The sequence below is a fragment of the Arachis hypogaea genome, chromosome 15, assembly GCF_003086295.3.
Source record: "Arachis hypogaea cultivar Tifrunner chromosome 15, arahy.Tifrunner.gnm2.J5K5, whole genome shotgun sequence".
NCBI classification, from domain to species: domain Eukaryota; kingdom Viridiplantae; phylum Streptophyta; class Magnoliopsida; order Fabales; family Fabaceae; genus Arachis; species Arachis hypogaea.
In genome coordinates this window covers 54726613-54740699 of record NC_092050.1, presented here as the reverse complement: position 1 = coordinate 54740699, position 14087 = coordinate 54726613, and the positions used below count along the sequence as shown (strand labels likewise).

Below are 14087 nucleotides of genomic sequence, written 5' to 3'. Positions count from 1 at the left end.
ATGATTAGCCGTGCTGTGACAGAGCATTTGGACCATTTTCACAAGAGGATGGGATGCAGCCATTGACAAGGGTGATGCCTCCAGACGATTAGCCATGCAGTGACAGCGCATCGGACCATTTTCCAGAGAGGATTAAAAGTAGCCATTGACAACGGTGATGTCCTTACATAAAGCCAGCCATGGAAAGGAGTAAGATTGATTGGATGAAGACAACAGGAAAGCAGAGGTTCAGAGGAACAAAAGCATCTCTATGCGCTTATCTGAAATTCTCACGAATGATTTACATAGGTATTTCTATCCTTATTTTATTATATATTTTCGAAAGCTCCATAACTATTTTATATCCGCCTGACTGAGATTTACAAGGTGACCATAGCTTGCTTCATACCAACAATCTCCGTGGGATCGACCCTTACTCACGTAAGGTTTTTTACTTGGACGACCCAGTGCACTTGCTGGTTAGTTGTATCAAAGTTGTGAATGAAAAACGATTTATTAAGACGTGCGTACAGAGTTTCTGGCGCCGTTGCCTGAGATCACAATTTCGTGCACCAGATCACAGGTTCAATGTTCCTTTTATTTATTTTTCTAATTTAATTTATGAACTTCCATGTTAGATTTGATTTCTTTTATTAATGCAATTTGAGGTATTTCAGATTTATGATTTTTGTTTAGCTTTTTATATTCTTGGTTTTAATTGATGAATTGATAAATTGGAGACACTTGAGTTATCAAACTCCTTGTTGATTAAAAATTGGAATTCTTCAAGAATTAATTCGAGATCCAATAACTCTTGATGCCAGGGCATTTTGGCCAGTTTCACTGACCTTTTCTTTACTGTTTTTAGGTTAGTTTCATGCATTTCTTTAGGAAATAAGCTAGTTTTGGGTAGATATTCACTTATGCCTTGATTCAAGCATACATTGTGCATTTTACATAATTTCATGAGGATTTTGCATAAGTTTAGTGACAAATATTATGTTGCATTACTCATGACTTGGACTAGAGCTTTGATGCACTTTGTTGCTTGATTTCAGGACCAAAAAGAAGCAAGAAAACGGGAGGTAACTTGCAAGATTAATGAGAAAAGTGATTGCCAATAACACTCTCAAAAAAAGCCATCAATGCCCATGTTAGAGAGTCACGTTAACCAAGTTAACGTGAACTCTAACGTGGAGAAGAGAAGTTGAGCCAATGTTAGTGACACTCAACATTGTCACTAACGTTGGCAATTACTCATAAGTGGCCACGTTAGAAGCCACGTTAACCTAGTTAACGTGGCCTCTAACGTTAAAGGGGGGAAGAGAAGCCAACGTTAGTGACACTCAACATTGTCACTAACGTTGGCCTATGGTGCAAAGTACCACGTTAACTCCCACGTTAACTTGGTTAACGTGGGAACTAACGTAGAGGATGAAGAGTTGTCGACAACGTTAGTGACACTCAACATTGTCACTAACGTTGAAGCAACCACACAACCCCCAAGAGTCACGTTAACTTCCACGTTAACTTGGTTAACGTGGAAGCTAACGATGAGAAATGAAGGATGAGCCAACGTTAGTGACACTCAACATTGTCACTAACCTTGGGATGGCTAAAAGATGGCCACGTTAGAAGCCACGTTAACCTAGTTAACGTGGACTCCAACGTGAGACCTAGGGGCACATTGGAACGTTAGTGACAATGTTGAACGTCACTAACATTCTCGAAGGATGGCAAAGGCCACGTTAGAAGCCACGTTAACCTAGTTAACGTGAGCTTTAACGTGAAGCAAGAAGGGGCACACTGGAATATTAGTGACAATGTTGAGTGTCACTAACGTTCTCGAAGGTTGACAAGGCAACGTTAAAAGCCACGTTAACCTAGTTAACGTGGATTTTAACGTGAGGCAAAAGGGGTGCATTGGAACGTTAGTGACAATGTTAAGTGTCACTAACGTTCCCGAACTTGGACTTTCACTAAATGATTAACACTCCTTACGCCCTGAGCTTAAGTCTCTGCCCACTCTGCACTTTCTCTCTACAAGTAAAGCCAAGCCCAAATAAAGAAAGGAACTGCTTCAAACTCAAGATCCAAAGGCCCAAGACTTGAAGAGTGAACTAGAAGCTAAGAGTAGTATATATAGGAGTAGCTTTGAATTGTAAAGCAGTGCTGGAGGCTGAAGAACCACTCTCTATATTTTACATTCTTTGCAATTTCTAGTTTTATGATGTATTCTCCATCTTTGTTTTCATTTTTAAGAGCTATGAACAACTAAACCCCTTCGATTGGGTTAGGGAGCTCTGTTGTAATTTGATGGATCAATACTAATTTTCATTATTTTTCTTCTATCTTTCCTCTTGATTTTATTTGAAAGCTTTCGGTTTTCATCCAATTGAGTAGTTATCTTGGAAGAGAAGCTATTCAAACTTGGATCTCTTTTGAACCTTGAAAGAGGAATGAAGAGATCAAGCTAGAAATGCTTTCTCATGCTGGACCAAATTGGGTTTGGATGGGTATGTGACTATAACCCTCTCAATACTTGGTTTGAGAAATGCATGTGGTATAATCAGTGACCATACTTCATCTCTTCTCATGAGCAATTGACCAAGGAATTGGCTATTGATCAAGATTTGAGAGATTGAATTGCAAGAAATTGTAATTCAATCACTTAAGATTGCCAAGGAGATCAATGAGTGCATTGATTGAGGAAGAGATGAAAATGAACTTGATCCGGAGAATTGCAACATCTCCTAAGCCCAATGAACTCCCCATCTCTGATCTTACCCATTCTCTTTAATTTCTGCTATTTACTTTTATGAGCAAATCCCCCATTCCCATTTACAATTCTGCAATTTATTTTCAGTCATTTACTTCCAGTCCTTTAATTCTAGCATTTACTTTTCTGTTATTTACATTCCCGCCATTTTATTTTCTGCAACTCTCAACCCAATTTCTGGATTCGCTCAACTAGAACATTATTCTAATCAAAGTTGCTTGATCAATCAATCCCTGTGGGATTCGACCTCACTCTATTATGAGTTTTTACTTGACGACAAATTCGGTACACTTGCCAAAGGGAGATTTGTTGTGAGACAAGTTTTCCCCGCATCAACTCTAGCCTTTCTCCAAGGAAAGACTAGGACTTGAGGATTCAAAAATTAATTCATCCGCTTAACTTACCTTCATAGTTAGAGGTTAACAAAGTGGGAGAAAAATCCAATTCTCATCACAATTGATAAGGATAACTAGGATAGGACTTCCAATCCTCATAACTTGCCAAAAGTTTATTTTATAGTTATTTATTTATTTTATTCTTCTTATCATTTAACATACTGCTCCCTTACTTTCAAAACCCCCAATTTACAAGACTCATAACCAATAATAAGAACATACCTGCCTGCAATTCATTGAGAAGACGACCCGAGGTTTAAATACTTCGGTTATCAATTTATTTAGGGGTTTGTTACTTGTGACAACCAAACATTTGTAAGAAAGGTTGATTGCTTGGTTTGGTAACTATACTTGCAACGAGAGTTTACTATAACTTCTAAACCATCAATCTTCAGTTCTTCAAAATGGCGCCGTTGCCGGGAAATTGCAAACGTGTGCCTTATTATTGATTATTGTAAATATTTGCTTTTTGCTTGTTTATTTGTTTTTATTTTTTGCTTTTTTTTCATAAATTAAGAGGTTATTGGTTTTTATTTAGTTATTAAAAAAAATTTCAAAAATTTTTAAAAAATTTAGTTATCTTATCTTATTTCAAAAAAATCAAATTTTAAAATTCAAATTTAAAAATTTTCAAAATTCAAATTCAAAAATTTTCAAATCTCAAATTTCAAAATTCAAATTTCAAAAATTTAAAATTCAAATTTCAAAACTTCAAATTTCAAATTTCAAAATTTAATTTTCAAATTCAAAATTTAAATAACCTTTTAATTTAAAATTTGTTTTTATTTTCATTTTTAATTTTTATTTACTATTATGAGTTCTCACCCCTCTCGCTTTGAGTTTGGTTCCAATGCTATTGCAAGGAATGGAAATTATAACAGGAACATGCATCAAGGTCAAAACAATCAGAGATGGAAGGAGCCACGAGGATCTGATCAACCCTTCCAGCAACAACACCTTCCACAGTACCACACACAAAGACCATTCCGCGATAAATACCAAGATGATAGATATGATGGACCCCCATCATATGCTTATGAACCACCTCCCCAACATACCTTTGAACCACCAAACTCACAAGCCCCTTTACACCATTTACCTCCATATGACCCTAACCCACATCCACCATACCAACCACCCTATGAACCAAATAAACCATACATAGATCCACCCCAACCTCCATTGGATAACAATACACTCATCTATAACATCATTGGTCTCACCTCTACACTCCAAAATCTTATATCCCGCATAAACCAACCCTCTACCTCCAATATTCAACCCTCAAGCTCTAGTGCACTTCCTTTTCAACCACATAATGATCTTTTCATCCCATCACCACCCTCCATGGAAGAGCACCCACATCCATCAATCCAAGAGCAAGATGATCCCAATTATGCTATTGATATGGAACAGGAAAGAAGGAATCATCTTCGCGAATCTATACTTCATAAAGAGCTAGAGGATGCCCTACGGGTAAAGGTAGGAGAGACCCTTGAAGATGAAGGAGTAGTTGAACGGAGTTGTCATGGAAAGAAAATCATCGAGGATGAGTACGATTTTATACTTAAACAAATGGACAAAGCAACAATTATTAAAAAGGAAGAAGTGGTTGCAGACTTAAGAAATTTACCCAAATCAGCGCCAATTATGTTATCTTTTCTTTTCTAATCCTAATTTCTTCTATCTTTCCTTCTTATTTCTTTCTTCTTCCTTTCTTATTTTCTTTGACTTCTCATCTTCTGCACTTTTATTCTATTTTATTTAATTTATTTGCATACTTTCATTCATTGCATTATTTTCATTGGTGTTAGAAATTTATCTGGGTCATTATTTTCTATATTTTTGGATTATTAAAGGAATTATTTAACAATTATATATTACTTTAAAAAAAAAGGTTGCTTGCATGTTCAATTTAATACTTTCAATAGCTTATTTACCATGCATGCTATTTGTTTGTGAAAAAGCCCGTATGACATTATGCACTATTTTTAGATTTCTTTTATTCTACTACTCTAAATGCTTGCTTTTCACAAAACCTTTGTATATTTTATTAATTAAATATAATTGTTATTACAAACATGTTGTTAGTTTGAAAGGCTTGGTAATCTCACTGGGACATTAAATGCTTGATCTATGCTACTCATGCCTTTGCCTGCATGCCAATAAACACCTTGCATTTAATTGTCATCATATGCACTTGCTATATTTCCATTTATGATTTTTTTCACATGTAGTCATGACCATGTGTTAACTTCATTCATCTTTTAATGTGCATTGATTACCACCTTACCCATCCTTTTCCTTGCTCTATCCCTTTGAATTCAAATTACTTTCTTTTTCCCTTTTCAGGATGGCCACCAAGAAAGGTAAAGAGAAAGCTACTCCCAAACCGCCGGGAAGGAAATGAACAAAAAGAGCCCCAGCTGAGGAACCACAACCCCCATCCACTTGCACATCTTAGCATGCACTGAGGACGGTGCAATCTTTAAGTGTGGGGAGGTCGATACCGATCTCCATGGGTTAGTTACTCTTCTATCTCAATACCAATGGTTTATTTTTCTTGTTAGTTATTGCATTTGCATGTTTGATTGCATGATTATTTGATTTTATGCATATTTTACCACTTGGTTGAAGTAAAATCTTCTTTTTCAAGAAAACCTTTAGAGCATTTCACTAATTTGAATAAAATTTAATGTTACACTTGTTTGAAGAAATATTATACTGGAACATTGTTTAGAGCTCGAACACACAAAACCTGTGAGATTTTTGAGCCTATTTGAATTGGTTGCCTTTTGCCAACCAATATTTTATTTTTGGTGTGTGTTTTTCTCTCTAAAATTGTGATCTTTGTCTTGCTTAATTCTATATTTCCATGGTTTGATGTATGCATACACTTACATGATTGAGGCCTTTATTTCACTAAGCTTACATACCCATATGGCCTTACCCTTTCATTATTCTTTGCAAACCAATGTTGAGCCTATTATACCCCTTTGTTCTTTACTTTAGCACATCATTAACTCTAAGCGAAAAACAATAATGTCCTTAATTTGAATCCTTGGTTAGCTTAGACTAGTGAGAGTGCTCATGATTTAAGTATAGGGAAAGTTGAATTTGGAAACATTTGGTTTGAGAATTGAGTATGTTAGAATTTTCTAAAAATATGAAAAAAATGTTTAGGACATGATTCATGCATCCAATAATTTAATCATATGCATTGAGAAAAAAAAAATATATATATATATATATATATATAAAGAGAAGTGAGAAAAAAAAAGAAAAAAGAGCAATTAAGCAAAAAGGGGACAAAATGCCCCAAAGTAAGTGGTGAAAGCAATGCATATGTACTTTAGAATGCATGAATATGTGGAAAACATGGTTAATGGACAGTTAGGTTTTGTACTTTTATTACATGGATTGTCTTAAGTTAGGTGGGAAAAGTTTAAGTTAATTAAGGATTCAGATTTTAGTCCACTTGACCAAATACAATCCTACCTTGACCCTAACCCCATTACAACCCTTAAAAGACCTCTTGATTTGTGTATTTGTGCATTAAATTTTTATTGATTGGTAGAAGAAAAGCAAGCCTTAGAAAGCAAGGTTAGTAGAGAATTGAGAGAATCGAACCTTAAACACTTGAGTGATTAGAGTGTATACACTACCAGTGAGGGTTCGATGCTCAATTCCTTGTTCCCTGCTTTAATGAGTTATTTTCTTCTTGCAAGTCTATTTGTACTTCATTTTCATGATTTGAATTAGTGAAATCCAGTTCATATTTCTTCTTGAAGGATTTGTTTACTTTTAACTAAGTATGTAGAAACATTTTGCATGTAGTTGCATTCATATAAATAGGTTGCATTTCATATTAATCTACCATTCCTCTTCATCTTTATAACTTCTCTTGAACTTAGCATGAGGACATGCTAATGTTTAAGTGTGGGGAGGTTGATAAATCACTATTTTATGGTTTATCTTGTACTCAATTGAGTGGTTTTTATCAACTCTTTACCCAATTATTCATACTATTCGCATGTTTTACATTTTCCTTCCTGATTTTGTGCTATGATTAAAAACATGCTTCTTTGATCTTATATTTGCTTATTATTAATCCTCTCTTATTACTATTAGATGCCTTGATATGTGTGTTAAGTGTTTTCAGAGATTATAGGGCAGGAATGGCTTGGAGGAAGGAAAGGAAGCATGCAAAAGTGGAAGGAATACAAGAAGTTGAAGAAGTTGTTAAGCTGTCCAGCCTGACCTCTTCGCACTCAAACGGTCATAACTTGAGCTACAGAGGTCCAAATGAGATGGTTCCAGTTGCGTTGGAAAGCTAATGTCCGGGACTTCGATTTGATATATAATTTGTCATAGCTGCATCGACGTTAGGTGATGCGAACACGTGAATGACGCACCCGCATTGCATCTGCGAACTTCAATCCGCGCGGACGCGAGGACGATGCCTCCGCATCACTTTCCCGTGACCTGAACGTAATCGAAATCACAGGGGGGCAATTTCTGGGCTGTTTTTGACCCAGTTTTCAGCCTAGAACACACATATTAGAGGCTATAAAGTGGGGGAATGCATCCATTCATAATCAAGCTTTCAAATTCACAATTTTGGGATTAGATGTAGTTTTTAGAGAGAGAGGTTCTCTCCTCTCTCTTATGATTTAGAATTAGGATTAGATGTAGTTTTTCAGTTTATGATTATTTCATCTTTTACGATCACAGGTTCAATGTTCCTTTTATTTATTTTTCTAATTTAATTTATGAACTTCTATGTTAGATTTGATTTCTTTTATTAATGCAATTTGAGGTATTTCAGATTTATGATTTTTGTTTAGCTTTTTATATTCTTGGTTTTAATTGATGAATTGATAAATTGGAGACACTTGAGTTATCAAACTCCTTGTTGATTGAAAATTGGAATTCTTCAAGAATTAGTTCGAGATCCAATAACTCTAGCCTTTCCCCAAGGAAAGACTAGGACTTGAGGATTCAAAAATTAATTCATCCGCTTAACTTACTTTCATAGTTAGAGGTTAACAAAGTGGCAGAAAAATCCAATTCTCATCACAATTGATAAGGATAACTAGGATAGGACTTCCAATCCTCATAACTTGCCAAGAGTTTATTTTATTCTTCTTATCATTTAACATACTGCTCCCTTACTTTCAAAACCTCCAATTTACAAGACTCATAACCAATAATAAAAACATACCTCCCTGCAATTCCTTGAGAAGACGACCCGAGGTTTAAATACTTCGGTTATCAATTTATTTAGGGGTTTGTTACTTGTGACAACCAAAACGTTTGTAAGAAAGGTTGATTGCTTGGTTTAGTAACTATACTTGCAACGAGAGTTTACTATAACTTCTAAACCATCAATCTTCAGTTCTTCAAGAACAAAACCACATATTCTCAGTAGAGGTAGAGAATGTCGTGAAAGTAAAGAATAAAACGCAATAGTTAATTTCATTTAGAGACATTGAAAAGAAAACTACTTTCATTCGCAGTAATCATCGCTCGCCTTATATAAACTCTTTTGAAAACCAACGGCTTAACATTCAAAAATCTAAAACCTTCTTTAGAAGCATCAATTAACTATCCAAAATCCTAAACCCATATTTTTCTTTATATGTCTTAAAAGTTTTTCTAGACTGTATGAATGACTAATTTGTTCTAAGTATAGGTTCATTAAGTCTATGCTGAACTAGCTTAATCTTTCATACTTTACTAAACCTTAAACACAAACCAATCACGGCCTCAGGCCGAAGGAATTCAATCAACACCCAATTCACCACAATCCAGCCAATCAGTTACAAACACAAGTAATGAGGTTCAAATACAATCAAGAGCAATTACATCAAGTATAGCAATTAGCAGTTAAACAGAATTATTCACATAGGCAAACCAATTACAATATGCACACCCAAACAATGTCATATAGATGCATATGATGAATGTCTAGTCCTAGTACAGGCCATGAGCTCATGTGTCAGTTGGCTGCCCGTAATCCCGACATTTATTCGGTCATGAGTAATCCCGATTTCCCGGATACGATTTTCCGTTCCTAAATAAATGTGCACATAATAATAGCCACTCATTTTAGACATCCTCTGCTTACTGCAGGAAATATATATATACTCTGCTCTGCTCTGGGGAAGCGGAATATGGCTATAGGTAACTTAGTTTCCCTACAGAAGCTCTGGGGTTGCATTTAAGCAACTAATATGTATATAAATATATCTCTGGGTTGTATCAAGCAACTAATATATATATATATATATACTCTGTTCTGGTTTCTCTTTTCTCTGTATCTCTTTACTCTGCTATGGTTACTATGTTCTCTATATCTCTTTACTTTTCTTTGATTACTCTTTCTTCTGTATCTATATCACTCTTTTTCTCTTTATCTCTTTACTTTACTCTGGCTGCTCTGCTCTCTGTGTTTCTCTACTCTACTCTGATTACTCTTTTCTTTTTATCTCTTTACTCTTTTGTAATTGTAAATATGCAAGCGGGATGAAACCCACGTCCTTGCCAACAACTTTATAAACCAAATATCTTTTCTCAAAAGAATCGTTGAAGTTATTATCATTAAACAAGCCTTAAATATTTATTTTGATTAAGTCCTTATATTTTTATAAAAATCCGGACATGATCTCTTCTGAAAATAGGACTTAACCACCCTTACGGGGCCAAATCAAACAATTTACCAAACTCTTTTCAAACTTTCCAGCATCACATCAATTCAGAATCAAGCAAATTTCAACATTGAATCAGCCATATAACACTAAGGTTCATCTTTAGTTTTATAAACTCATAATTGTCACTAAGACATCCTCAACACTCTATCTTCTTTTCTATTTTTAATATAGCAAATAAACTCAGCATTGCACAAACTTTATGTCCAGGCGTTCATCTTGAAATAAGCTTTCTAACAAACTAAATATTATAATTTTCTGATTCTCTAGCGTTAGGAATAGAGGAAAAACCGTGACTGCTCTGTAGTGCGTAAAACCAGAAAAATAGCAGCAACATGTGATATTCAAAATTCAATATAAAATCCAAGTTAAATCCAATAACTTTAAAATTTAATATAGTTCAACTTCACTCATCCAGGTTTATTTTTCAATTGGTTCTGAGTTAATACCATTTTTAACGAAGAAGTTACATAACCTGGAAGTTAAGAAAAAATGAGTCAAAATCTGTTTTAGAAACCAACAAGTTTAGTACCTTTCAATTTGAATAACTTTTATTACAAAACTCCAATTAAGCTAAATATTGGTTTGGGAACTCCTTGCTCATCCAAAAAAAAGTGTATCTTAGTTGCAACACAATTGCTATTCAATTCTAAGAGTTACAAGCATTGGAAGTTGATGCATAGCTTGCTGAAATCTGTTTCTTTTTAGCTTTGACCACCAATATTAAAAACTTCACAACTCCCAATCCTCAATTCTTAAAATTCTGAAGTTTTAGAGAAATAAATCAAGTTAATCAAATTTTATAACAAAATTGGTTTTGCTCTAAAACTCAGCTTGTAGAAGTCGCAGCAAGACAAACAATTTGCTGCCCTGTTTGACCTTTTCTGCTGCAGGACAGATTTAACAACCTAACTTTAAAAATTTGCCATAAATTGTATATTTAACAAAAAGATCCCAAATTTTCCAGTTTAGTTACATATGTTCCCAAGTTTATCCCAGATTTGGTCTCATGCAATTCTGATCATTACATAATTAGTTATAGCTTTTCAAAGTTTCTGACTTCGTTTAAAATTATGCAGAAAATCAGATTTTAGAATTTAACTTTGAAAAATCATAACTAATTCTCTAACTAATACAAAACCTTCAAAATTGAATATTAATAGCTATGCTTGTTATTGTTCTCTTAGCTTTTAGTCTCATACTATTTCAATCTCTATTAAGTTACTAGTGTACTTTCAAAGTTGCCGTTCATTTCAAAACTCTGATGTTTAACATAAAGTTTAGCATTTCAAGTTCAACTTTCAATATTTTTCAAAATTAATTTCTAATCAATCACCAACCGATTCTACCACCATCCTAACGTATTTAATAACCAGCCCAATAATAATCAAACAAATATAATCCATCAAGATTCAGTCATTCAATTACTCATCAACAATTCGTAATTCACATGCAATCAATCAATTTCACAAAAACCACAAGCTCAATCACATTTCCAGCCACAATTCAATATCCTTATAACCAATCAATTACTCATAAAAAATAAACATTTTTGCATTCATTCAATAAAATTTATGGGCATTCTAAAATGAAAGTCATTTAAGTTAAACCCCCTACCTCGATGTCACATTAACCACACAAAATTGGAAATGCAGCAACCCTCTATGTTCTAACGCGAGGATAACAGCATCAACCACAACTCTAATAGCAGCAACCAAAACTTTGGAGGGGAAATTAATAATGGCTGCAGCAAATGCAAGGACAAAACAGAACAGATTATCAAAGGAGTAATAACCAGAAAAATATTTGTAGAACAGAACTAATCGTACCAAAGGAAAGACGGGAATGGAGCAATAGCTTTGGTACTCAGAATAACAGGAACCAAAGACCAGGACGTCCGTCCTAGCGGGCAGCAGCATCAATTCGATCAGTAAGGATAGTAGGGACACCAACCAAATCGGAATAGCGGAACAAAATAAAAGCGGGACAGAATCAAGAAAGGAAGAAGCAGAATTACCGGTGAATCTGTCCCGGTTTTGGTGGCGACGACAAGGAAAGAACACAGCTCCTCTCCCTTCTCGCATTCTGTTCACCGGCTCTCTCACTTCCTTTTCCCTTTGACGGCGGTAGAATCGCCAAGGACGGGCTCTTCCCCCTTGCTTGTTAACGACAGCAGCGGCGAAGACCCCTCCACTACGTGCAATATCCCCAACCAATATCAACAGCAACAACGCGTTTCCCCCTTCTTCCTGTTCGTCACTCTTCCTCTTCTCTTCTACCCTAATCGATGTCGACCGTGGTGAGGGAATCTTCGGCGGTAGAGTGCGGTGACGTGCGGCGATCGTAGCTCTACCGGCACATCTTCCTTCTCCCTTGCATTCTCTTCTCCACTCTCGGTCCCTCCTTCCCCTTTTCTGTTTTCGTTTTCCCCCTTTCTCTCTTCCGTAATATCTATTGTGTGTATGTGGTGGGAGTTTAACCGTGAATGAGTGGTGAGGAAGCAATAAGCGTGGCCTAATAACTAATAAATGAGTGTGGAGTAAGTTTGTGGCTGCGCGATTGGTCAGGGAGTATACGTATTAGATAATATCAGTATGTATAAAATAAGAAATATAAGACTGTGTTAAAGTAAAATATGTACGAGTAACTAAGAAATTTTACAAAATATTCAAAATAAAAAAACAATTTAAGATTCAAACATAATATTATGAAAATTACTTTTGAAACACAGAATTTTATTTACTAATTTATCAATAAGCTCAAATAATTATTTTTAATTTGAATCATAAGGTAAGCAAACTAATCACATTTTATAAAATACAGTTAAACTCGAAATATCAATTATCTAAATTAAATTAGGATCTTTCATTATTTTTCCATCATAACTTTAACTTCAATTTATATTAACTAATTAAAATAAAAGTTGTACATAAATATTAGTTGACTTAAATCTAAAATATTTACAAAAATCCATTTAATCTTTCCTAATAAATTAATCTCTAAGAACTCAATTTAATAAAATAAGTCCTAACTTTTTCATTATATAACTTACTTCAATTAAATTGTGCGATTCTTTCTTATTTTTCAATTACTAACATTATACAAAATATTTAATTATAATAAAATTACTTAAGAATCTTATTTGATTTAAAACGAAATTATCTCCAAATCTATTTAATTATTTCTAATAAAATAATTTCTAAAATTATAAAGTTTAAACTTAGTATGATAAAATCATAATTTATTCATATTCAGATTTTCAAAAATGCGGGATGTTACATCGTTCTCCTTTGGAATGCAATTGAAGTGTTACGTGTTCGGTTGTGAGGGCAAAGGGGGGTTTTTAAAATCAAGAAATGAAAGATTAAAAGAACTAAAGATTAAAAGAACTAAGGAATGATCAAAACTGGGAATTAATGCAATAAAAAGGGAAACAAGGTCAAAACTAGTGAAAATGCTACGATATGCATGAAAGAGCCTTGACTTCGGAATGAGGATCCAAGGAATCCTATCATCGTCATAACCACAGCTATGATAATTATGATGAGTCAATCATGCCTAGTCAACTCCTAACATCGAGTAGTAGGTCAAACAAGCATAATTGACCTTGATCTATAAGTCCTAGCTAACTTACCAAATTAATTGATCAAAAGCTAACTTTAATGGACACAAGAGTCAACTAATTACCCAAGAATTACCACTAAATATCGGACATTATGACTCTAGAATCCTAGGAACTCAAATCCCAAGTCAAGGTATGAAAATCTACTCAAAATCTAAAGTTGGTATTTTCACAAACACCTTGCCGGCATAAAAGCCAAACATGGGAAATTGCAAAGGAAAATAGAAAACTATAACCAACTATGCACAAAATCAACAATAAACATCCAAACAAATATAAGGCAAGCATAATTAAAACTTCAAGAACTCAAAATTGCAAATATTAACAAAGTACTTGAACCCAAAGAGAAATAAAAGCAAAATTGATATAATTAAAGATGAATTAAAAAGTACTTACAATTAAAGAAGCAAAATCCATGATCCAACTTACTATAAAATGCTACAGTAAAAACCCTAGGAGAGCAATTGCTATCTACAATACTCCTACTCCTAAGGATGCTTTCTACCTAGATGAAAACTAAAAACTAAAACCTAATAAAACCTCCTCATAACTAATACTAACTAATGCCCTTTATATGTCTTCATTCCCCTTTGATATAGCAT

The 14087-nt window shown here is 34.4% G+C and overlaps 1 protein-coding gene across 1 annotated transcript in view; it reads right to left on the bottom strand.

The window, feature by feature from the left end:
• Positions 1-11500: 11500 nt before the first annotated feature.
• Positions 11501-14087, bottom strand: part of LOC140179216 (uncharacterized) — a 34165-nt gene continuing 31578 nt past the window's right edge. Inside the window, exons 2-4 of the mRNA XM_072217882.1 lie at positions 11881-12414; positions 11693-11765; positions 11501-11607 (exon numbers count right to left, since the gene is read on the bottom strand). Coding sequence (XP_072073983.1) covers positions 11598-11607; positions 11693-11765; positions 11881-12414 — 617 coding nt within the window. The 3' untranslated portion in view covers positions 11501-11597. The remainder of the gene's footprint in view (positions 11608-11692; positions 11766-11880; positions 12415-14087) is intronic.